General features: G+C 36.9%; 1 protein-coding gene across 1 annotated transcript in view; it reads right to left on the bottom strand.

The window, feature by feature from the left end:
• Positions 1-26,614, bottom strand: part of FBXL13 (F-box and leucine rich repeat protein 13) — a 191,956-nt gene that overhangs the window by 29,505 nt on the left and 135,837 nt on the right. Inside the window, exon 15 of the mRNA XM_023507424.1 lies at positions 11,272-11,355. Coding sequence (XP_023363192.1) covers positions 11,272-11,355 — 84 coding nt within the window. The remainder of the gene's footprint in view (positions 1-11,271; positions 11,356-26,614) is intronic.

The raw sequence follows: 26,614 nt of genomic DNA, 5'->3' as shown, positions 1-26,614 counted from the left end.
CTTACTGCAGGATATAAGATTAACATATGTTAATGAAAGGCATGTTCCATCCCCCCATTTTGGACCTGTAGACCCTCTTACTCCCTGATTTGATCAGTCTTACCCACACATGAGTGGGAGGTGAGAGGACTCACACAGCAAGGCCGACAGGGACACATGTAAGCTGCTATAAGAAAGCTGTGTTAAATAGGAATTATTTTCCCCAGTGCATATTTTTGTTAGGCTTATCAAAGATCAAATGATGATGTGTGACTGTGTTCATCTCTAGATTCTCTATTCCTTTCCATATGTCTATATCTCTACTTTTGTGCCAGTACCATGCTGTTTGCTAACTACAGATTTATAGTATAGCCTGGAGTCTGGTGCTAGAAGAACTGGCTAGTGACCTGTAGAAGACTGAAACTGGACCCACACTTCTCACCACTAACAAAAATTGATTCTCACTGAATAAAAGATTTAAATTTAAGACATGAAACTATTATGAAACTAATTTATACCTTTTATATGAAAGCTATAACCTAATAACAACCTAAGGATATGGGGAAGGGGGAGGGAGGGGCATTCGAGGGTTCACTTCTGTGGTTCATCTTACAAGGGTACAAGTGAATCTTTCTATGAGTAGAATATGAATGTTTTAACACAATAACTAAGAAAATTACGTGAAGGCTATGTTAACCAGTTTGATGGAAGTGTTTCGGATTGTTTGTGAAAACCCCACACTGTACCCCAGAAGTGCATTAATGTACACAGTTACTATTTAATAAAAAAAAAAAAAGACATGAAACTATGAAAATACTACAAGAGAAGGGGAAAAGCTCAAAGATATTGAGCTAGGAAAATAGTTTATGAGGAAACCTCCCCTCCCCACTGTGTCCTCCCTCCCCCCTCCACCATTTCCTCCCTCCCACTCACTCCCACCCCCGGCAATTGCAGCAACACTAAAAATAAATTACTGGGATTTGATCAAGCTAAAAAACTTCTGCACAGCTAAGGGAACTACAACTAAAGCAAACAGATAGCCTTCAGAATGGGAGAAGATTTTTGCATGTTATGATTCCAAAAAAGGTCTGGTAACTAGAATCTACAGAGAACTCAGATTAATCAATAAGAAAAGAACAAGTCTCTTGCCCATTTCTTCATGGGCAAGGGACTTGAACAGAAACTTCTCTGAAGATGACAGACAAGAGCCAACAAACACATGAAAACATGCTCATCATCTTTAACCATCAGAGAAATGCAAATCAAAACCACTTTGAGATATCGACTAACTCCTGTGAGATTAGCCCACTTCACACAGTCCCCAAACTGCAGATATTGGCATGGATGTGAAGAGAAAGGCACATTTCTACCCTGCTGGTGGGATTGCAAACCAATACAACCTTTATAGAATGAGTATGGAGAATCCTCAAAGAACTAAAAGTTGACCTTCCATTTGATCCTGCAATTCCATTACTAGGTATCCACCCAAAAGAACAAAAATCATTTTACCACAAAGACATTTGCACCAGAATGTTTATTGCAGCCGAATTCATAATTATTGCCAAGTCACGGAAGCAGCCCAAATGCCCATCAACCTATGAATGGATTAACAAATTGTGGTATATTTATACCATGGAATACTATTCAGCCACAAAAAGATGGAGAGTTTACATCTTTTATGTTTACCTGGTTGGAGTTGGAACACATTCTTCTTAGTAAAGTATCTCAATAATGGAAAAAAAGTATGCAATGTACTCAGTAGTATTATGAAACCAATATATAAACACTTAAACACTCATAGGAATGATAAAACACAAATATAGCCTAGCAAGGGGGAGGGGAGAGGAGTAAGAAGGGAAGGAAGGGGGTAGGTAATTGGTGGGAGGAAGGAGGGCATTTGATGGGATCTTGCCTAATGTGCACGATGCAAGAGCATATTTTAAAATAACTAAGAGTAAATTATACATGTCTTACCAGAAAAAATAAGTAAACGAGGTGATGGTTATGTTAATCAGTTTGATTTAAGCATTCCACACTATATCTCAAATCATCACATTGTTCCCCATAAATATATACAGTTATGATTTTAAGTAAAAATTTAATAAAAAAAAAGAAAAGAAAGCTGTGTTAATTAATTGCTTAACTGGGTACATCCATGTGCTAAGTATTCTACTTAATTGGGACATGGGAAAATTGGTTGAAAGTTATAATACCAGGCAGTGCCCATAGCTCAGTGGGTAAGGCACCAGCCACATACACTGAGGCTGGTGGGTTCAAACCCAGCCCGGGCTAGTAAACAGTGACAACTGCAACAAAAAATAGCCGGGTGTTGTGGCAGGTGCTTGTAGTCTCAGCTACTCAGGAGGCTGAGGCAAGATAATTGCTTAAGCCCAAAAGTTGGAAATTGCTGTAAGCTGTGATGCCATAGCACTCTACCGAGGGCAACACAGTGAGACTCTGTCTCAAATAAATAAATAAATAAATAAAATTATAATCCCAATGAAAAACAATGACCCACTTTCCTTTTACCAGGTTTATTCTCTTATACTATTCTCTAGAATAATAGCAATGAATATTTATATAGTATAAATTTATGTTAGTCAATCACAATTTATATGCCTGTGAAAAAAGCATTCATTTAAAGGAGTAAAAATAAGTACACTTTTTCTTCAAGGAACATATTCTAAACCATCTCCTTACCATTAGGTGCAATCTGGCTGTTGAGATTACCTGTTTTTGGTATTTAAATCCAAATAAATGATCAAATTACTATATTACTATATTAACTTCTTTACCAAAGAGAACAATAACAAGAATAAAAGGTAATATTTATTACACATTCAGTGACAGGAAACATGCTAAGTACATAGATGTATTATGTCATTTAATACAATATAAAGAATATTTTATTATTATACTCATTTTTACAAGTAAGAAATCTAAGGCCCAGAGAAAGAAAGTAACTTAACCAAAGTCACAAAGCTTGATAGAACAAAAATTGGAAAGTTCTTTGGGATTCTAGAGTAGATACCAACTTCAACATCAAATCTGGTATGCCACTTGTTTTTGTATGGCCTATATGCTAAGAATGGCTTTAACATTTTTAAATTTCAAAAGAAGAACAATATTTCATGATATACCAAAATTATATAAAATTCAAATTTCAATGTCCATAATTAAAGTTTTATTGTAACACAACCACTCTCATTTGTTTACATATTGTCAATGACAAAATTTGGTAGTTACAACAGAGACTGCATGGGCTGCAAAGCCTAAAATATAAATTATCTGGCCCTCTATAGCAAAGTTTTACAGAAATATTACCAAAAAAGCTGCCCCATGCTTTAGAGTGCTAGCTCTTATCTGTTTCACAATTGTAGTCATTATAGGAGCAATGAATTATTGTGAGCCTGAGTGAATTTCTTAAGATCATCTGGCCAGGTACGAGGCAAAAGAAGCATAAAAATTAGAACTTCTGGCAGCTAAGCCCACATTTCTTATACTATATTTTTACCTTTGCTACATGAGAGCTAATGCACACTTCCATAGGAAAAGGATCCTTACCACTTAAATGGATGATTAATTTTTTAATTAAAATATAAACAAAAAGATAATTCTTTAACAGACTAATTTTTATTTTCTTTGATTGACCATTTGTTAGTTTTTACCTAGAAATATACAATCTTATAGCATCTCTATACACAAATTTGAGTGTAATAGATACATATACATGTTGACATATACATCTGATTTAACATATACTAAATTGTGTTTGTATATAATTTACAGACATAATCTAGACATGTGGATATACATTTACATATATTTATATGTAAACACATGTAATCTAACATGCTAAAACTTTCACACACTTAATTTACATACAATACACATTTACATACATGTTTGCATGTAAACACAAACATATGCACTTTTCACTGCACATACACGTCAGTCATTGCAGTACATCATATGAAACCTGATTTTCCCCTACTAATGACCTGTATTAATCAACTACCTCAACCCACTAACACTGAAATAAGCAGAAATTTTTGCCTAGCTATAAGATTTTCATTCACAGATATCTGCAAAAAGAAAAATATATATACTCCTATATATATAGGTAACTCCTGCTACTTTCTTTGCATTATTACTATTATTATTGCTTAATATGTCATTGCAGCAATTGTCTGATTTCTTTTCTGAATATATTTATCTCATTTGTTCTTTATGAGGTTTTTGTTCTCAGTCCTTATGTTAAACACTGTTATTGTCATTAAATTTAGCCTTTTTAATTCTGTGAAGGCAAAAGTGGAAACCTAATATACACATGTATAAGTAAGAAAAAATTTTAAAAATAAAAATATATATACTCCTATGTATATGTGTTATATTAATGTATTTATAGCATATTTCATTCTCAAGAACAGGAATCATTGGGTTATATCTCCGACAAAGGATTAATAACCAGAATCCACAGAGAACTCAAACATATTAGCAAGAAGAGAACAAGCGATCCCATTTCAGGGTGGGCAAGGGACTTGAAGAGAAACTTCTCTGAAGAAGACAGGCCCATGGCCTGCAGATATATGAAAAAATGCTCACCGTCTTTAATCATCAAAGAAATGCAAATCAAAACTACTTTGAGATATCATCTAACGCCAGTAAGATTAGCCCATATCACAAAATCCCAAAATCATAGATACTGGCATGGTTGTGGAGAAAAGGGAACACTTCTACACTGTTGGTGGGATTGCACACTAATACATCCCTTCTGGAAAGGGAGAACACTTAGAGAACTGAAAATAGACTTGCCATTTGATCCCATAATTCCTCTGCTAGGTATATATCGAGAAGACAAAAAAAATCACACTACAATAAAGATATTTGTACCAGAATGTTCATTGCAGCCCAATTGATAACTGCTAGGTCATAGAAGAAGCCCAAGTGCCCATCGACCCATGAATGGATCAATAAATTTGGTATATGTACACCATGATACTATGCAGCCATAAAGATAGAGACTTTACCTCCTTCATGTTTACATGGATGGAGCTGGAAAATATTCTTCTTAGCAAAGTATCTCAAGAATGGAAGAAAAAGTATCCAATGTATTCAACCCTATTATGAAACTAATTTATAGCTTTCATAGGAAAGCTATAACCCAATTTTAGCCCAAGAATACGGGGAAAGGGGAGAGGGAGGGGAGGCAGGAGGATGGGAGGAGGGAGGGTGATTAGTGGGATCACGCCTATGATTTATCCTATAAGGGTACATGTGAATCTTTCTAAATGTAGAATATAAATGTCTTAACACAACAACTAAGAAAATGGCATGAAGGCTATGTTAACCAGTTGGATGAAAGTATTTCAAATTATATATAGAAATAACATGCTGTACCCCATGATAGTATTAATGTACACAGCTTTGATTTAATAAAAAATAAATTTAAAAAAAAAGAAAGGGAATCATTGGACCTATAAAACTGAAGAAAAAATTTAAAAAATATATAAATTAAAGAAAAGAGAATGAGAAATGCAAACTAACTTAAGGGGGCCCAAAAAGCAACCACAGTATATAACTGGGTTTATGCCACTGGTTCTATCAAAAAACAAGAGAACTTCCAATGAGACTTTACTGTAGTATGGCATTTAAGCCAAGTCTTCTGCCTCAGTGGCCTAGCTGGTGGCCTAACGTGTGGTAGGGTACACAGCAGGACCCAGGTCCCAGCACTGGCAGCTGCAACTTTCTAGAAGACAAGCTTCTCTAGCTAAATACCTATGCTTTCCATGTGGATGCCTTGGAGGAGCTGTGGCATGGCATTGCACAGCATGGAGAGGTCCCTGTCTCCAGACCCGATGATGCCCAGATGGCCTTGAGGAAAGGTCTGAGCTGAGGGCAGTGTGTGGCTTTGATAAACTGAAATGCTTTGAGAAAAGCAAGGATCCAGAAGTCATCCCAGAAGGTAGTGACCTGGTTACTTTGGGGACACATTACACCGAGATGGGTGTGAAGAAGTCACTTTTCACACCAGCCACTTAGGCATTTGGAGGGGAAACTCTGTGCAGATGAAGTACCTGTAATTGAGAACTACAGACTACTGAAAACCACTGGCAAGGGGAGTTTTGGAGAAGTGAAATTGGCCAGACAAACAGGCAGAGAGGTTGCCGTAAAAATAATTAACGAAACATACTTGACTCAGACAACTCTGCAGAGTGCAAATAATGAAGAATTTAAATCATCCACATATAGTTAAGTTATTAGAAATCGTTCAAACTGGAACAATATTCTGAATCATTATAGAATATGCAAGCGGAAATAATACAAATATTTGCTTGCGTAGGGAAGAATGGAGGAGGAAGAAGCAAGATCTAAATTTCAACAGATCATGTTTGCAGTTGAATATTGCCACAAAAAGCATATATAGTTCACAAAGACCTGAAGGCTTACTGGATGAGAGAACATAAACTTCAAAATAGCTGATTTTGGCTTAAGTAATGAATTTACTTTTGACCATCAACCTGAGACATTCTGCATTACTCCTCCATACTCAGTCCTCCAAGCTCTTCCAGAGCAAGGAACATCATGGGGTCAAGGTTGATGTCTGGGACCTAGGGGTGATTCTGGACCTGCTTGGCAAACTGGCATACTTCCCTTTGTGGGTGAAAACATGGAGGAACTGGGAAGGAACATAATCAGAGGGAAATACACCTCCTTTCCTACATCTTGAGAGCGTGTAAAAAACTTCTGAAACATTTCCTAATAGTAAATCCAGTTAAAGGCAGCACTCTGGAGCAAATCATGAAAGAGAAGTGGCTGAATGAGGGCCATGATGATAAACTTACACCATATGTGGAAGCAGAAATAGACATCTGTGATGGGGGAAAAAACAGACATCTTGTTGAGAATGGGGTATGGATAAGAAGAAATTAAAGATTCTCTTCGAAGAATGCTATATAATGAAATCATAGCAGTATGTTTTTTGTTGGTGTGAACATCTTCAGAAAGACACACAACATCCGGAGGAATGACACGGGAAACAGCACTATTCCTGATCCGAGAACTCCAGTTGCTTCGGCACACAGTATTAGCAGTGCAGCCACCCTGGATCAAATCCACTTTCCAAGAGGCACGGCCAGTTGTAGCACTTTCCTTGGCCAGCCAGGGGAGCAGCCCCCTGCAGCACATCTCAGCCCCCCTGCCATTACCAGCCTTTCAGTTGGAGCCAAACACCTTCCCCAGACTCCAACCTCAGGTTCCACTAAGCTTTTTAGTGAATTAAGTTCACAACTGAGAAGAAAGTAAGCGTTAGGTGATGCTAGTTGTTTTAGAGTAAACACATACAGCAGGAGAAGTGTTTTTTTCTTCTGTGTGCTGCCACTGCCCAGATATTTTTCATTCTGCCTTCAGCTCATATTTTTTCGGTTTATATAGTTTTAATTTTATACGTTAAAACCATTAAAGCAAAAACTAAAGAGCTCAGAGTCTTTTCATGACACTAAAAAATTTAAAATAAAATAAAAATAAGCCAAGTCCTCTGCCAAACTTGACAGTGTGTTATTTAAGTAAATTCATAAAATGCTCAATGAAAAGATTTCGTAAGAAATGCTCAATTATGGCTATATCAAACATCTCTCCAAATGTCTTTCAAGATCAAATAATTTTAGCATAACATAATCACTGAACGTCTATTGAGTTCCGAAAACAAGAACTGAAGTTGGAGAAAGTAATTAAAGCCAGATCCCCAAAGCCAGTACATCTGAGGCCCAGACACTCAATCTGCGTGTGTGCTATGGTTTCCAGTAAAACACTAAAGTGAGGTAATTTTTTATTCTCATTTTGTTCATGACTCTTGCGAAACTAAACTTGGGTCAAAATCTCTTCATTTTTCTCATTAAATGTAACACATAGTGTGTAAGTTTTCATCTTGTGCTAAAAAGAGAATCTCTTCTATAGTATATTCCTTGAGAGAAATTAAATTGTGGATAACTAAGCATCTCAGTGTTATCACCTTATTTTACTCCCTTTCCCTCTCTTATGTAAATTCAGATAAGAAATTTCGAAACTGGCTTATATGTCACTTTCTCCTCCCCCTTCTTTGTCTGTTCCCTTTTGAGATTCAACAATTGGGCTAGAGGAGGAAAGGAGAAAGATTATCACATGCTCAGGAATATGACCCTTGTTAGAGGTAAAACTGGATAAAACCCACAGCACAGGGCAGCACCTATGGATCAAAGGAATGGGGCACTGATCCCATATACCAGAGGTGGTGGGTTCAAACCCAGCCCCAGCCAAAAAATACCCAAAAACCCACAGCACAAACACACACACAAATGCACACATACTTCAAAAGCAGGGAGGAGGCCCACCCAGCACAGTGCTTTGGGATACTGAGGTGGAAGGAATGCTTGAGGCTTGAGTTGGAGATCAACATGACTAAGAGCAAAACACCCCACTCTAAATTAAAAAAAATAAAAAAATTAGCCTGGCATGATGGCAAGCTGTAGTCCCAACCACTCAGGAGGCCTAGGGGGGAGGATCCCTTCACCCCAGGAGTTGGAGGCTGCAGTGAGCTATAATGATGCCACTGAACTCTAGCCTGGGCAATTTATTTAGCCAAATAAATAAATAAAACAAACAAAAATAATAATAATAAAAGCAGGGAGGAGAAAAAAAGATATGCTAAAAAAGAAAAGTTTCTTTTCTTTTCATGAACTTGAATACAATATCTGAGATCAATTTACCATGGTATATCTTTAATATAGTTAGCATAGGTAAATGCATTCATATAAAATCCCAGAGCACCTAAATATAATATAATATTTAAGCTTAATAAATGGCAGAAAATACTGGTCTCTTGGAAACTTTTATCCCAAGGAGCATTTGAAAAATTAATAAGTAATAGATATTAAAAGGCTGTATCGTCTCTATGGTAGGTTTCAATAATTCTGAATGATTTATAGTTATTGGTCAAATGTCACTGATCACCATATAAGACATACAACCCAAATTATAAATGTTAATATTTTAACTGTGTTATTTTAATAACTTTTGGTCTATCACCTTGTCAAAAACTTTTTGAAAGCCTGATTCTATTATATTCATGGATGCACTTTGTGTAAATGCATGTTTAACACTTAAATTAATTATGCTAAATAAATCATGGTTTAACTTAAGATGATTCCTTCAGGTTTTTTTTTCCTCCTCGCAGGTTACATAAACCTAAATGTTTGGTAACCTTTTTTCTTACAATCTCATCCAGTGTGAAAGTTCCTAATCCTCTCTGGGATCTTTGCTTTGAAGGAGAATATTTGTTCCTTTTAACTCTTTATACTATAGAATATATTACTAGACAGATTTCATAGGAATTTTTTAGAATTAGTACCTATGATCTAAAATTAGGGGAAATTGACATTGCTTAACACTAATGCTTCTTAAAGCACATTTCTTAGTGGTGTTATGGTATTCCAGTAAGTATTATTACATTGTCCAGACACAGTAAGTTAGAACAAAAATAATTTAAAAACATGTTTTTCACTAAGCCATGTTGTCAATCAACAATTTAGTAGAATAATTCTCCATTTCTACTTTTCATTTCCATAAAACTGTACTTGAATTAGTTTGCTGAGAAGATATAAGACCTGGAACCAGTTATTTCAGCCCTCTGGGGTTTTCTCACTTGTGACATTAGGAGTTGATTTAGATGTTTCTAAGATTCCTTCAAGTTGCAGGGGTGTCCAACCTTTTTTCTTCTCTGCCGCACAGTGGAAGAAGACTTGTCTTGGGCCACACATTAAATACACAAACACTAACGAAAGCTGATGAGCAAAAAAAAAGTCCATGCATAATTTTCATGATACCTGACACCACAGATAAGCAAAACACACTGCACAAGCAGCCCAGAGGCTGCACGTTGGACGTCCCTGGGAGGATTGTTTGACCTGGAATCCTCTACAGCCCCTGGTTTACACGGTATTTTAAAACTCTCCTGTCAGTTACATTGAAACTTCTTACAAGGTCCACATCAAATTCATACAGACAACTTCCAATTTGTCCTGCTCTGTGGATTTCACTGTTATCACTAGCATTTTCTTCTACTTGTGGGATAAATCATTTCATCTCAGTAAGAAAGTTTCTTCCTTCTTCCCTCCCCCTCACCTTCCTTCCCTTCTCTCCTTTCTTTTCCTAGTTTAGCTCCAGGTTTTCATAATTGGTTGGGGCCTTAAATTCTAAAGACACATTTGTCTGGAGCTTCCAAGGTGTTTCAATTTCTACATTCCTAGATTATTGGTACTCTCCTCATTCAACATATGTGAGGCACATGATTTTGGTTATATTTTTCTTAAGCAGTATACTGAACTGCCTGATGTGATAAAAAAAAAAAAATCATGCTATGGATGCTCACAATATCTACTTTATGACTTCTTGCACATCACTCAAGACCAGGTCTAGGAAATTTACTTTCTAATGATTTATTAAAGCATCAATTGAGCACATAATCATTTATCCTATCCAATTACTTATCTTACGGTTTCCATTCTGATAACATATGCTACCAAATATGTTCAAGTAACTTAAGTTCCTAATTGTTAAGTATCTAATATAATTTTTCGAATATTGCCAATTTTCACAGCTAGATTATATAAGTGTTCTATCTACAGAACACTTTCTTTATATAAGACTTTTACCTCATTGCTGTTCATTATTCTCTGTATAAAACATTCCTATTTATCCTATGAGCCTGACATGAGGAAGGGAGAGAGGAGACAGGGAAAAATAGATAAATGAATCTCAGTCACTGTACACTGTGGAGACCTTATTAAGAGTCTGGGGATAATCTTGGTTCAACTGAGATCATTACATACATGTTGCTACATCTCCAATCCATTTCCTTTTTCTTTTTCTTTTCTTTTCTTTCTTTTTTTATTATTTTTTTTTCTTTTTGAGACAGAGTCTCAAGCTGTCACCCTGGGTAGAGTGCCGTGGCATCATAGCTCATAGCAACCTCAAACTCTTGGGCTTAAGCGATTCTCTTGCCTCAGCCTCCCGAGTAGCTGGGACTACAGGCGCCCTCCACAATGCCCAGCTATTTTTTTGGTTGTAGTTTCATTGTTGTTTGGCAGGCCCAGGCTGGATTCGAACCCTCCAGCTCCGGTGTCCACGTCTGGTGCCCAAGCCACTGAGCTACAGGTGCCGAGCCCATTTCTTTTTTCTACTGTGACCTGCAAAGTTTATTCAATTGTGCTTAATTTTCAATCTTAGTTCTTTAATAGAAGATCTTAATTATCTTACCTGAATTCCAATATCAGTGATTTTGTAACACTCAGATAGAGAAAGTTCCTTCAATTTTTTATGTTTGGACAGTATCAACAAACCCTGAAAATATTTAATATAAAGATAATTTTGTGACTATAATTTAGTGTGGAAAGTATATTTCTAATAACCATTTATGCAAACTAACAACATAAAAAATCATGCAAATGAAAAGAAATTGCTTCTGTCTTACAATTTTTTACACTTAAAGCATACGATAACTTTGGCTGGGCAATATCATTGTCTCTAATGTTTTGCAAAATGTTTTACAGAACTCCAGAGCCAGAAAACTCCTTAGGAGGTTATTATCTTTCCACCATTTTCAAATAGATGTTATCTGAATCAATATAAATAAAACTAACTTATAACTTTATTTTAAAGATACTTTCACTTGGCTGAATTTATTTGTCATTAAACTCTTATTTATGTCTAACATAAACATCTAAAAATCTTACCTCATTTTATAATGCTTAATCCATTGAAGACAAAGGGAATAAATCTTTATATAAAGACCCAGAGAGAGTCATTCACTAATTAGTCCACTTCTTGTTCAGGTTACAAGTTTTGGATTTTTTAACTAACAAAAGTTAAATTGTACTTTCAAGCCCTTAAGTTTTTTTTTATGTGTAATTGTACTGTCTCATTTACTAGTACTTCTCCCATAGAATTGCTAGGATAACACTCAAATAAGTACTGATGATTGTGGCTTATCGGTGCCATCCTCCTATTTTGCATTCAGGATGGTATTTTATAATTCCATAAGCTATGCTTCTTAAACTAAGAATTAGATCATAGAGATGGTTACGTGACTCCATGAATACACTATAAACCAAAGAATTGTATACTTTAAATTGATGGGTTTTATGGTATGTGCATTTTATCTCAATAAAGATGTTTTTCAAATTGAACTGACATAATAGCTGTATAACTAAATAAAAATCAGAAAGTAGTTATATAGCATCCTTTATTCCAAGATGAATATAGAAATTGCCCATTTTTCAAATATCAATATTTTTATCAGTGATCTTCAAACCCTGAAGACCAATCCATTAGCAAGACAAGGAGAAAGAGATGTCATCATACTCATTAGACAAGTTATCATAAGGCCTTTCTGCTGTAAGTGAACACAACTTTTTATTTATTTATTTATTTATTTATTTTTAGAGACAGAGTCTCACTTTGTTGCCCTTAGTAGAGTACCTCACAGTAACCTCCAGCTCTTGGGCTTAGGCGTTTCTTTTGTCTCAGCCTCCTGAGTAGCTGGGACTATAGGTGCCCGCCACAGTGCCCGGCTATTTTTTGTTGCAGTTTGGCTGGGGCTGGGTTTGAACCCACCACCCTTGGTATATGGAGCTGGCACCCTACTCACTGGCCACAGGTGCCACCCACAACTTTTTATTTTTTGAGACAGTCTCACTCTGCTGCCCTGGGTAGAGTGCCATAGCATCTAGCTCACAACAATCTCAAACTCTCGTGTCAAGTGATCCTCTTGTCTGAGCCTCCTGAGTAGAGGAGGCACTCGCCACAATGCCCAGCTAATTTTCTATTTTTAGTAGAGATGGGGGTCTTGCTCTCGCTCAGGTGGGTCTTGAACTCCTGACCTCAAGCAATCCACCCACCGCAACCTCCCAGAGTGTCAGTATTATAGGCATGAGCCAGGTTGCCCAGCCAGTAAACACAACTTTGTAACTGATCAGCAACAAATTTAAGAAGCAGCAGGGGATGAGGTCTCCACTAGAAAATGCCTCATGCCGGTTATGGGAGGCCAGCTTCTCCCAACAAGAGAAATATACTATTCCAGTCAACAGGGTTCATTTTTAACAATTTTTAAATTTATTTTAATTTATTCATTTATTTATATTGAGACAGAGTCTCACTCTGTCACCCCGGGTAAAGTGCCATGACATCATAGCTCACAGCAACCTCAAACTCTTGGGCTCAAGCTACCCTCTACAGGTACCTGCCACAATGCCTGGTTATATTTTTAATAATTTTTTGAGTTGGGTGGCACCTGTCGCTCAAAGGAGTAGGGCTCCAGTGCCATATGCCAGAGATGGTGGGTTCAAACTCAGTCCTGGCCAAGAACTGCAAAATAGTAATAATAATAATAATTTTTTGACTCAGAAGCTTCCATGACCTTAAGAACATCAGAAACAGCCAGGTAAATATTCTATTTGGCACCATAAGGTTCATAAATGTTCCAGATTAGGAGGTGGCTCTGAGACAAGTGTTAGAACATTTTACAGATTTTCTTTATACCTTTAGAAAATCTTAAATCTCAAGTCTGGAATAAATTCATTCATCCTTAACACTCACTTAATAAATATTTATTTAGAAGTATAATACTGATTACATCCTGTGATAGAAAATTGGGATCATAAAGGTCAATAATGTGCTGTGTTTGCTCTTCAGGAGCCCATAGTTTGGCATGGAAGATAGACAAGTAGAAGAGATCGCTGCAATCTGGTGAAAGGTAAATACCATGTACGGTGGTACTGAAGAAGAATACAGGGCCAGCTACTGAGGACTGAAGAAAACCAGATGGAAGAGAGTCATGACTGGGGAGGAGCAAGTTGCTAAGAAGACTATGAAGGGAAAGATATTCTAGGCAGAAGGGAACAGAATGTGCAAAGGCATTCAAGGATAAAACACAATGTAGGGAACTATACAACATGGTTGAATGGATTTATAATGGATATTTTAAAAATTATCCAAACAGTTGGTCAGTGGATTCCTCTTGAGGAGGAAACAAAGAGGTTTATTATTATTTGTTTTGTTTAATATCTTGTTAAGTGCTTGGGGATAAAAGTCTTGGAGACTGGCTGATGACAAGGGGTTTACCTCTGCAAGGGATGGAAATAGTAGAGTGGGAAACCACAAAAAAAAAAAAAAATGAGGAAGGAGGAGCCAGCAAGATGGAGTGACTGGGCCTCAGTGGGACAAAGTACAGACTGATGCATACTTTTTAGGAAAGTTGTGGCATCACTGCAATGTAAATCCTCCTTGTTCTCCTTCATAAGTCGGCCAAACTCATGAATGCTCTAGCTGGAGAGAGTTTTGGCTCTATTTTCCAAAAGTACAAAAAAAGGACCAAATTTTGTGATCACATGAAGCACAGAGGAGCCTGAAAGTCTCCAGTTTTGCAGGTTTATGAGAATAGGAGCCTCCAGGAATGCACCGGAATCTGGGGAGTACTTTGCTCCTCCATAGCCTAAGGAATTGAGGACCTGAACATGAGGGGCCCGAGAGTCCCTAGTAGAAAACTGGCTTACATTATAGCTCCATTTTCAGGTTCATTGAGGCAAGTATCAATACCTAAGGCTCAAAAGGAAGCAGGCAGCAGGCCCCAAGAGCCTCATACATTATTCTAAGGAATCTGGACTTCATCCTATGCAACAGAGTTAGGCAGAACTTTCCCTCTCTAGGGAATATAACTTGGTACATGAATGACCATAATGCAAGAAAAGAATGAGGTATGTTTCAAGAGACATATAGGAACCACACAGCAGGAAACAATTGATTCCAGTTGGAAGGAAGAAGTGGTGATCTAGAAGAGGTTTTCAAGGAGGCAGGGGAATTTGAATTAGGCCTTAAAAACTCCGTACAATTTTGATAAGCAAAACAGTGTTTCAGGCTGAGGAGATGGCATGAACATCTGGAAAGTGTGAGTTGTTTGGGAATTGGTTAAGTTTGGGGTCACTGAGTAGTGGGAGGAAAGATGGAACATTGCCAGCAACAGATAGATGTACATAAGATGTTTGGGAACAGACAAATCCATGAGTACTGTGTTTCCCTCCCACCCCAAGTTTACATCTGGAATTGTTTAGCTGATGTAGACAGATAATAGCAATGAACTAGTTACCAAATGTTGGAATGGGGTGTGCGTGTGCACCTACTGTATGGCTGAGTCACTATTACTCCTGGCTTAGAATTACCCACATAAACATAACACATCCCTCCCCTCTTCATTTTGACAACATTCAAATCTACAGAAAGTTTCAGAGTGGTACAATGAACACCTATATACCCTTTACCTAAATTCACTAATTGTAAACATTTTGCCACATTTACTTAATTGCTAAGTGGATATGTGAACATACATATTTTATTCATATAAATGTATGATATAGTTTTATATTTATTACATATATGTAGTTATATATATTATCTAATTTTATATACCCACACACACATATATATATTTCCCTGAACCATTTGAAAATAGGTTTCAAATATCATGATGCTTTACCCCTAAACATACTGCATGCATTTCCTTAAGAATAAGGACATTTTCCTATGTAACTATATGGTATTATATACATATAGTATAGGCATATGTAGCATCATGATACCTAAGAAAATTAAGTAATACCACATTATCTAATACAAAGTCAATACTCAAATTACTTGGTATCTAGGACCTAGTCAGAATTCACACATTACATTTGGTTATCACATCTCTTAGACATTTTTTTTCCTTTACATTTTGTCTCTGATGGCCAGGCATGGTGGTTCAGACCTACATGCTTGAGGTCAGGAGTTTAAGACCAGCTTAAGCAAAAGAAAGACCTTGTCTCTATCAAAAATAGAAAAAATAGCTGGGCACAGTGGCACATGCCTGCAACCTCATCTATGCTATGGTCTTGGCTATTTAGGAGGCTGACACAGGAGGATTGCTTGAGCCTAGGAGTTTGAAGATGCAGTGAGTTATCACAATGACACTACACTCTAGCCAGAGCAACACAGTAAGACACTGTCTCAAAAAAAGAAAAAATTTGAAAAACATTGACTTTGGGGGGGGCCCAGGACAGTTATTATGTAGAATGACTCATGTTCTGGATTTGTCTGGTTGTTCCTTATGATTAGATTCAAGGTCAACATTTTTGCAAAAATACCACCTAAATGCTATTGCACCCCATTAGGAAGCATCTCCGTCAGTTGTCCCCCAACTGCTGGTAGGTTGCTTAGTTAAGGTGGTGACAACTAAGTCTCTTCATTATAAGAGGTATATTTACCCCTTTTTATTTGGTAAGTTATTTGTGGTATGATTCATTCAGACTGCATCAACACTCTTTCCCAGAAATCTTTTAGTCAATAGTTTTAGTATTCATTAGTGATCCTTGCCTAAATCAGTTTTTACAATGGGGGTTGCAAAATGCTGATTTTTAATTATATCCTTTATTCTACATTTATTAGCTAGTATTCACTTAAACCTTTTTTTCTATCACTCTTTCCCTTTAATTATGCTCAGTATTTTGGGAAGTATTTTGAATAAAAGGAGATTATCTTAAATGTAATCCTAACTGTCCCAATTAATTTTTTATGTTACCTAAAACTAATCTATTAATTTTCTCAAGTGCCTGTTAGAGGAATTTATAAAATGGAGTTATTGGTTTGATTGGTGTGATTATATTAGTTTTTGATTAAAAAATAACACACTGAGGAAAACAAACACACCAATACCCCGCTCCGTTAGAACACTGAACACTGGGCCATAATTCAAAACACGCCATGTTTTATGTATGAAAATTAGGTGGATGAAAACTTGTTAAACAGAACTCAACATACTGACAGTAAGATTTATGCTCTAAAACTTTCACATGGCTTTTTTTCCCTAAGAAACTGTACTTTTAGAAAAGCCTGGGAATATCACCAGGCATTATGAAAGTTGAACATTAGAATAAATAGACTGTAGTTTATGTGACAGTTGCATTGCTACAAGTCATCCTTGTTCATAGTCTGCTTCAGTTTAGAAACTGTCAACATTTCCATATAAGCATATCAGAACAGTAAATAAACATAAACTTTATAATTTACCCTGCATATGACTAAAGGATCTCTCTCTTGAAAAAAAAAACTATATAAAATTACATAAGATTGTATAGTTTGTCCAACTTTTACTTTTCTTCATTTTTTAATAGTCCTTATTAACAATAGCTTATGGACTTTAAGGTAAACATGCCAAAACAAATCTTTTATCCACAGTTATGAGGTAAGTCATTGTAAAAGTTTGGAGAAAATAACTGGAAATATCATATAATCTCTTAAAAACCATAAATATGATAAATGATTAATAACATTATTACAGTATAAGGAGTTCATTAAAAAATGGCAGAAGTATTGAGATCACAATATATAAATGAGTAAGGCCCTGAAGAAAATTCACAAAGGAAGAAATATAATCACAATGATAAGTAAATATGGGAAAAATTATCAATCTTATTAGAATTTTTTAAAATGCAAATTACAGTATTACGTTTTTAATTTTTGTCTATTTTTAAATAGCCATATTGGTAAGTATAAAACTCCCACAATTATTTTATTGCTGGTAAATTAAATCAAATTAATTAATTCATTAAATAAAAATTGCTGAAACTCATTGGGAAAGCAATTGGCCAAAACAATAACAACAAAATGTCCTGTTCAAAAGAAGAAAAAAACTGAGAGGAAGAAACCCAAGGATTATAAAAACATTTTTCTCTTGTTTCTGTTTTTATTCTCAAGGTTAGATTACTACTTAAGTATATTAGGAACTATAGATTTTTTTTTTTTTTTTACCAAATGAAGAAAACAGAAAGATAATGATGAATTAATAAATAAATGAAATTTAAATTTCTCAAGAGTGGAAAACTTGAGAAGTTATAATATACTCAGAATATTCTGCAAATATACAGCCGGGCTGTATGGTGGCTCATGCCTATAATCCTAGCAGTCTGGAAGGCCAACATGGGAGACTGCTTAAGTCAGGAGTTCAAGACCAGCCTGAGCAACAGTGAGATCCTGTGTCTACCAAAAATAAAAAAATTAGCCAGGCACACTGGTGCACACCTGTAGTCCTAGCTACTCAGGAGGCTCAGGCAGGAGGATTGCTTGAGCCCAAGAGTTTGAGGTTGCTGTGATGATGCCACTGCACTCTACCTGGGGTGATAAAGGGAGATAGTCTCAAAAAAAAATCTGCAAATATAAAAAGTGATTGTTTTCTAACCATTGGAAAAAATAAATAAATAAGTAGGGATTGTTCTTTTTATCTTTTTCTTTTTATCCTCTAATTCAACCTGTAACATAAAAACTGATTGTTATAAAGCACATATAGAGTAACAGACTTAGGTTTAAATAGCAGAATACAAAATTCTATCTGTGCATAAGTGTGTTACTGTGTCTTTACGTATATGCATGTGTGTGTATATAAAATGAAGAGCACTCAGAAAAATGAAGATAGTTTAATTTTTTATAGGGTAGGCAATGGTATGAATATATTTTTCCATTATCCGTATTTCTTAGTGTTATTAGAATGTGTGTAAAAATAGTTTAGGATAATTTGGGGGGGAAAACTCAATACACAAGTCTGTTATTAAGTCTTTTTGTATATCAACAAAAATTACATAAAATATTAACACCAGGCTTTATTTGTTTACCCAGAGTTCAAGTTAGTTCTAAAAAAACTGTTAACAGCACGAATGCACCAATATTCAAGCAAAGTACTAAACTATGAATGTTAACACTTATAAGTATTATGTATACAGATGAGCAATTTTGTTTTGTAAAACTGTTAGATACGTCTCTATCTTCATATTACTTGGCCCATCTGTAAGTCTAGCCCTGCTGACCATCCTCTACTTTTTCCAACACTACCTCCTTTGGTTCCCATGCCATCATTCTGACCTCTTTCTCCAACTACTTCTCTGGACGTTCACTTTTAGTTTTCTTTGTTGGTTCATCTTCCAAATCCATCCAGTTGGGTGTTGCCCGTATACATATTGGTGACTTTTTCTTCAGCCACTTTAGCCATCTCTATATCTAGTCCAGATTGTCCCCTGAGCTCCAGATCCTATCCTCTGACAGACCCCCAAATGAGCCACAAGAGCCTCACACTCAACATAATTGCTTTCAGAAAACTAGTATTCAAACTAGAAGCCATGAGATTTTAATAGGCTCTTCCTGCTGTTTCTATTAGCTTTAGGTAGGAGTCTGGTTAAAGCTGAATTGGTTGTAATAGACTTTTTCCTTTGATTTGAATAATTGCTTCTTCCTCTGCATTTATGACCCTCTGTCTTGGGCTCAGATTTCCCTTTAGGATATCTGTAAAATCCATATATCGTAGGTTACTTGACATTTAAATGTAGGATAGTGGAAAATGCACTCTATGAAATAAGATGGACTGGGGTGCCCAGAACTCTAGAATGATTGGGAAACCTGATGTAACTACTGGGGGTATAGATCGCGGGAAATCTAAAAAGGGCCCTGATGGTCAGCGAACATTCCTTTGTCACTGTCTGTCTTTTTATTTTTTTGCAGTTTTTGGTCGGGGCTGGGTTTGAACTTGCCACCTCCGGCATATGGAGCTGGTGCCCTACTCCTTTGAGCCACAGATGCTGCCCTGCCTGTCTTTTTTTTTAATGTGGATAAAATGGGATGTAATCTATTGCTGTGGTAGAAGGGGAGAGGAAAACAAATTAGGGTTGTGGCAGGGAAACTATTAAAAATCCTTGCGAAAGTTTTTAGCTTTCAGTAATGCTTGAATAGAAATATACCTAATTCCTATTTTTGCAGACATCCTGAGGAAAACAGAACAAAGAAAGACAAAACAAAAACAAAGATTCTGAAAGTCAGATGGGTATTTGTCTTCCTTTTGTTACCCAGGGCCAAAGGGGCCCAGGGTCTGCAGAGATGTGCCCCCATACTGGTATCAATCATGTCCAAAATAGAATTTACCACCTTATCTCCAAGCTCTAATCCTTCCGCTAGGTTATTTTCCTGGCAAATGGCAGGAAACTGCCACAGTTGACCAAATGAAAAACCTGGGCATTATCTATATCTCCTCCCTGTGCCCCATGCCCCATATCCAGACAACCATCAAGCCCTACTAATACAACCTCCTAAATACTGCTTATCTGCCCTTGACACCACTGTCACAACCTCATTATTTCTGGTTGCCACTGCAATAGCTCACTCCCTCTTCAATAGATCTTCTATGCTGCCACCAAGTTCTGTTGTGTCCTATTACTCAGAGTTCTTCATTGGCTCCCATTGCATATTGGATGTGGGCTATAATCACTTTGCAGAGCATCCAAGTCGAGTCACTTTCTGCCCCCCACCCATCTCCTGCCTCATACCTGCCATATCCCTGCTGTCCTTAGGCCATGTGACAGCAGCGATCATCTGTGAGTCTCCCAACACATACCCGTCCCTCACACCTCCATGCCTTCCCACCTGTTTTTTCCTCTACTGAGAATTTCCTTCTCTCTTTTTACCTCAAACAGCTTCCATAGGTGTCCTCACAAACTGAAAGGCCTCCTCTGACTCTTCCACAAAGACAACAGAGAAAATGCTCACTTTCTAACTCATCTGTGCTACAGTGACACGGTGCCCACCTCTCCATCATAGCAAAACCTCATCATGTCATAATTCAAATAAATAATCACTAACATGGGCTGAGCGTTTGCCATGCACTATGTTACATGCATTGTCTTATTTAATCCATACCACAACACTTGAGGTGGGTAATTTTGTAATCACTATTCTAAAGAGAAGGAAACAGAGGCACAGAAGGATGAAGTAGCTTGCCCAAGATGTCACAATGTGGTGGCACAGGCCAAGATGTGAACTCATACTCTGAATTCAGGCTTTTAACACTGTGGTGTTGCTACATTTCTTGTGATTGTTGTTTTGCACTAAACTATACCCTGAAACCAGGACTGCACTGCTGTCCTCCTGCTAGTCCTTCTGCCTGCTACTCCTCCAGCACTCAGTAACTGTCTGACACAGGCAACAATCAGTAAATATTTATCGAGTGATTTTAGTCCATTTATAAATTTATCTGTTTTTATGGACTCAATTTTCTCTTCTCACTGGCATACTAGGAGAATTCTTAGAATATATTTCCCTCTGGAATTGTTTGAATCTGTTTATATTTCGTGTTTCTTTCTGAAGGATTTGCTCTGTGCTCGTACCACATTCCTTCAGGAGTAAAAAACAAAACTTACACTTGGAAATCTGTATTATCTCAATTCACACATCCTCTTTCTAAGGTCACGCATAGTGCTACCTTGTACAGTGTTCTTGAAAATTGATCTTAATCTCTTGAGCTTTCTTCCCTTTTATCCTCTAGTTAGCAATTATAATTTTATTTTAAAAACATACCTTTTCTTCTCAGTTATCTTTGTTTATTTCCACTTACTTGATTTAATATGAATTTTGTAATTCTATTTCTTTCTCTCTGATCTAATTTTCTGATCTCCAAGTCTAAGGGAAAGCAGGCTTTGGTCACTACACAGAAATAGGTCCTCTACATGTTAGCAGAAGGAAGGAAAACTGACATCTCTGTTATCTGGAAGTAGAGCAACTCCCCTTGAGGCTGCTTGCCTCCTGCCTGATAGAGGTTGAAAGGAGGGCTGTGCTGCCAAAGATTCTTCTTAAGGGAAGTGACAGATTCTTCTTATGTTGGTCACTTCTAGTTTGCACTGTTTTTAGTATGCACATTGCTAGACACAAGAGACAATGGCCTGTAACCTCTGGGACTGGCGATGCACATAAGGCCACCGTTGGAGAGAAGAGCCTAGAGAGGACTAAGGAGAGGTGCAGCTCCATACAAAAACCAAAGACTTCTTCTTTTTGGCTTTTTAAATATCCAAGGCAAATCCATTTGTTTCTGAGCTATCCTGCTTCCTTTTAATTCTCATTATTCCTACTTCTTGAATCCCAAGTGATTTCATGTGCTTCCTGCTTCAGAGGTTTTGCTTACTGGACTTTGGCTTGATTTTTGTGTGTGTTCCCTGCAGATGGGTGGTCTCTTGAAAGTGTATTATCAGATTAAAGCCCTGCAGCTGTAAGTGCTCTCACTCCAGCTTGGAGCGTACTGAGAAAATGTAGAATCTATGAAGGAAGCCTTAAGTGTTAGGTCAAGAGGAAGGAAATGGTCCAGCTCCATTCATTTCACTCACTTGGCAGACATCTCGAGTACCTCCTATGAGCCAGGCATGGTGCTAGGCAGCCCAAGGACAGGATGCTCCAGACTCTGCCATCAGAAGCTTACAGGGCTGACAGGACGCAGACCTGGAACAAGTATTAAATTACGAGCTGATGGCTTTCATGGAGGATATAGAAAGCATGGTGGAAACACGGAGAAGGAGATACTAAGCTTGCTCAGAAATTCCAGGAAAGCTTCCCACAGCTGGAATTTGCCAGGTAGACAAGCAACAAAGAGAGTGTTTGAGGCAGAGGGAATGACGTGCAGAGATAGAGAAGCAAGAACAAAACACGTTTAAGAACTAAAGGAAAGTGAGTGCTGTGTCTCTGGAGCTAAAATGAAATGTGGGAGAAAACCAGAAGTGAAGCCACAGAGGTGAGCAAGGGTCACCCCAAGGAGAGCCTATCATACTCTATGCCATCCTGTGAGCTGTGTGGAGCCCTAAGAACTCTGGACAAGGAAATAACTGCACATATGAGATACAGTGTGAGCTATCAACACATGTATACATCATATAATGATCAAATCAGGATAGGTATATTGGCCACTGTAAGCATTTATTATTTCAAAATCCTCTGTATTGAAATATGCAAGACATTAGTGTTAACTGTAGTCACCCTACTATGCAATAGAACACCAGAACTTATTTCATCTATCTAACTGTAATTTTGCACCTAATGACCAACCTCTCCCCATCTTCCTACTCCCTGGTCCCCTCCCTAGACTCTTTTGACCACTATTCGACTATATTTCTATGGATTCACCTTCTTAGATTTTATATATGAGAGCAATCATGCAGTATTTGTCTTTCTGTGCTTAGCTTATTTCACCTAATACAATGTCCTCTAGGCTCATCTATGTTATTACAAATAAGAAAAGTTCACCATTTTTTAAAGTTAAATAGAATTTAATAGTATCTAATAGTATTTAATACTATTTAACAGTTAAATAGTATTCCATTGTGAATATATATGACTTTATTTATTTATTTTTATTGTTTGGGATTCATTGAATCGCAAGAATTAGGTTGCACTTATTGCATTTATTAGGTAAATTCCCTCTTATAATTGTGTCCCACTCCTAAGAGCTGTGACATACACCGTGACCCCCAGCCCCCTCTCTCTCCCCAATCCCTCATTCCCCTACCTCCCACCACGTATTAGGTCATCTCCTGCCTTCATATTAGAATTGAATACATTGGATTCATACTTCTCCATTCTTATGATGCTCTACTAAGAAGAACGTGTTCACCTCAATCCACATTAATACAAAAAATGTAAAGTCTCCATCTTTTTTAATGGCTGAATAGTATGCCATGATATATATATATCACAGCTTGTTAATACATTCCTGGATTGGTGGGCATTTAGGTTGTTTCTACATTTCAGTGATTATAAATTGAGCTGCAATAAACAGTCCAGTGCAAATGCCCTTATGATAAAAGATTTTTTTTCTTCTTGGTAGATGCCCAGTAATAGGATTGCAGGATCAAATGGAGGTCTAATTTGAGTTCTTTGACAATTCTCTATCCTTCCTTCCAAAAAGGTTGTATTAGTTTGCAGTCCCACTAGCAGTATGAAAGTGTTCCTTTCTCTCCACATCCACACCAGCATCTGCAGCTCTGAGACTTTGTGATGTGGGCCATTCTCACTGGGGTTAGGTGATATGTCAAGATGGTTTTGATTTGCATTTCTCTGTTGATTAGGGATGTTGAGCATTTTTCATGTTAGCCATTCAACTGCCTAATACAATGTCCTCTAGACTCATTTATGTTACAAATGACAAAAGTTTGCTGTTTTTTAGGGCTAAATAGTATTCCATTGTGAATATATATGACATTTTTTTAATCCATTCATCCATTGGTGAACACTTAGGTTGATTACCTATTGTGGCTGTTGTGACCAGTGCTGCAATGAACATGAGAATGCAGTTATCTCTTTGACATACTGATTTACTTCCTTTGTATATACATCCAGTAGTAGGATTGTTGAACCATATGGTATTTCTATCATTAATTTTCTGAGAAACCTCCATATCATTTTCCATTATGGCTGTACTAATTTTCATTCCCAATAACAAGGTATAAGAATTCTCCTTTTTCCACATTCCTATCAGCATGTATTTTTTTTTGTCTTTTTGATAATAACCTTTCTAACTGCGGTGAGGTGATATCTCATTGTGCTTTTGTGCTTTTTTTTTTAATTTTTCTCATTGTGTTTTTGATTTACATTTCTGATGATTAGCTGAGCATTTTTTCTTTCTTTTTTTTTTGTTTTTTGTTATGTTTAGCTGAGCATTTTTTCATATACCTGTTGGCCATTTGCATGTGTTCTTTTGAGAAATGTCTATTCCGGTCTTTTGCCCATTTTTAAAATCACATTATTTGTTTTTCTGCTATTGAGTTGCTTGAGTTCCTCATGCATTCCAGATAGTATTACTATTACCCCTCTGTCACATGCACAGTGTGTAAATATTTTTCCCCATTCTGTAGGTTGTCACTTTGTTCCATTGATTGTTTTCTTTGCTATACAGAAGCTTTCTGAATTGATGAAATTGATATAACAATTGAATGAATTGATATAACATTTATCTATTTTGAGGGTTTTTTTTTTTTTTACCTGTGCCTTTGAGGTCCTATCCAAAAACTCCTTGCCCAAACCAATGTCCAGTACCTTCACATTTTTTATCCTATATTTAAGCCTTTAATTCATTTTGAGTTGACTTTTTTATATGGTAAAAGATAAGGATCTAGTTTTATTCTTCTGCTGTAGATATCCATGTTTTCCTACAGCATTTATTGAAGAGGGTGTGTTCTTGGCATCTTTGTCAAAAATCAGCTGGCTATAAATACGTGGGTTTATTTCTGGGTTCTCTATTCTGTTCCATTGTTCTATGTGTCTGTTTTTATGAATAAACTTGGATTTGTAGGCTGGTAGGTAACACTGCAGTAGAAGTTACTAAGGAAAATGTGCTTGAACTAAGTGGCTGTGGGGATAGTGGGGAGGGGTGGCAGCAGTTATAAGAGGTAGTTAAACTATAGCAATGATTGTTAAAGTTCTCACATTGGCTTCATTCTTTCTAGTATACTGTTTATAAAAATTTTGGAGGACTATAATTTCACACATAAAATTAACATGGAAAGAATCTACCAATATTCAATTAGAATTTATTTATTTTTTATTTTTATTTATTTATTTTTTTGGCCAGGGCTGGGTTTGAACCTGCTACCTCCAGCATATGGGGCCGGTGTCCTACTCCTTTGAGCCACAGGCACCACCCCTGAATTTATTTATTTTTTTGCTATTCAACTTGAAAGCAATTTATATGCTACCAATAATTTAAAAGCCATTATTACTGTAAAATGATCTAAGTAGATAACACTCGTTTAGGGAACTATGTTGTAATGTGGCAGTAAGGAGATTAGGAACTAATTGACACTTATTTTAAAAATTTCTAAGATATTAATGTCACTGTGACTCATCTTTTCTTGAAGAAAGAGTGAATCAATAGTATAAACTCATTGATACTGTCTTAAAATGATCTAAGTTGAGAAGTATAATTTTCCAATAGTTATGAACAGTATGACTAATGTCTATAATAGAAAAAAATATGTCAAAAAAATTAAAAGGCTCTGTTAGCTCATGCAAGATGCTTCAACTATTCTCATTGCTATCAGTGATTATTTGCTCGGCAACTGCCTACCTAGGCACATGAAGAATGGAAGGAGGCTCTTCCTTTCCAACTTGGGCCGGTACAAAGGCTCCTGCAAAGAAGAGGGGTGAAAAGAAGAAGGACCATTCTGCCATCAGCAAGGTGGTGACCTGAGAATACATCATCCATAGAGTGGGCTTCAAGAAGTGTGCCCCTTGGGCACTCAAAGAGATCTGGAAATTTGCCATGAAAGGGATGGGGACTCCTAATGTGTGCCTTAATACCAAGATCAACAAAGCTGTCTGGGCCAAAGGCATAAGGAATGTCCCATATTGTATTCACATGCAGTTGTCCAGAAAATGTGATTAAGATGAAGATTCGCCCAACAAGCTCTATTCTTTGGTTACCTATGTACCTGTTACCACTTTCAAAAATCCACAGTCAGTCAATGTGAATAAGAACTAACTGGGGATTGCCAGATACATCAAATAAAGTCATTTAAGAAAAAAAAAAAAAAGAAGAAGAAGAAGAAGAAGAGGAGGAGGAAGGGGAGGAGGAAGGGGAAGAAGAAGAAGAGGAGGAAGAAGATGAGGAGGAGGAAGAGGAGGAGGAGGAAGAGGAGGAGGAGGAAGAGGAAGAGGAAGAAGAAGAAGAGGAGGAGGAAGAAGAAGAGGAGGAGGAAGAAGAAGAGGAAGAGGAAGAAGA

This window comes from Otolemur garnettii, unplaced genomic scaffold (assembly GCF_000181295.1).
Source record: "Otolemur garnettii isolate 467f Iridium unplaced genomic scaffold, OtoGar3 scaffold00005, whole genome shotgun sequence".
Taxonomy (NCBI): Eukaryota; Metazoa; Chordata; class Mammalia; order Primates; family Galagidae; genus Otolemur; species Otolemur garnettii.
The sequence above is the reverse complement of the archived record's forward strand: the minus strand, read 5'-3'. Positions and strand labels throughout refer to the sequence as shown.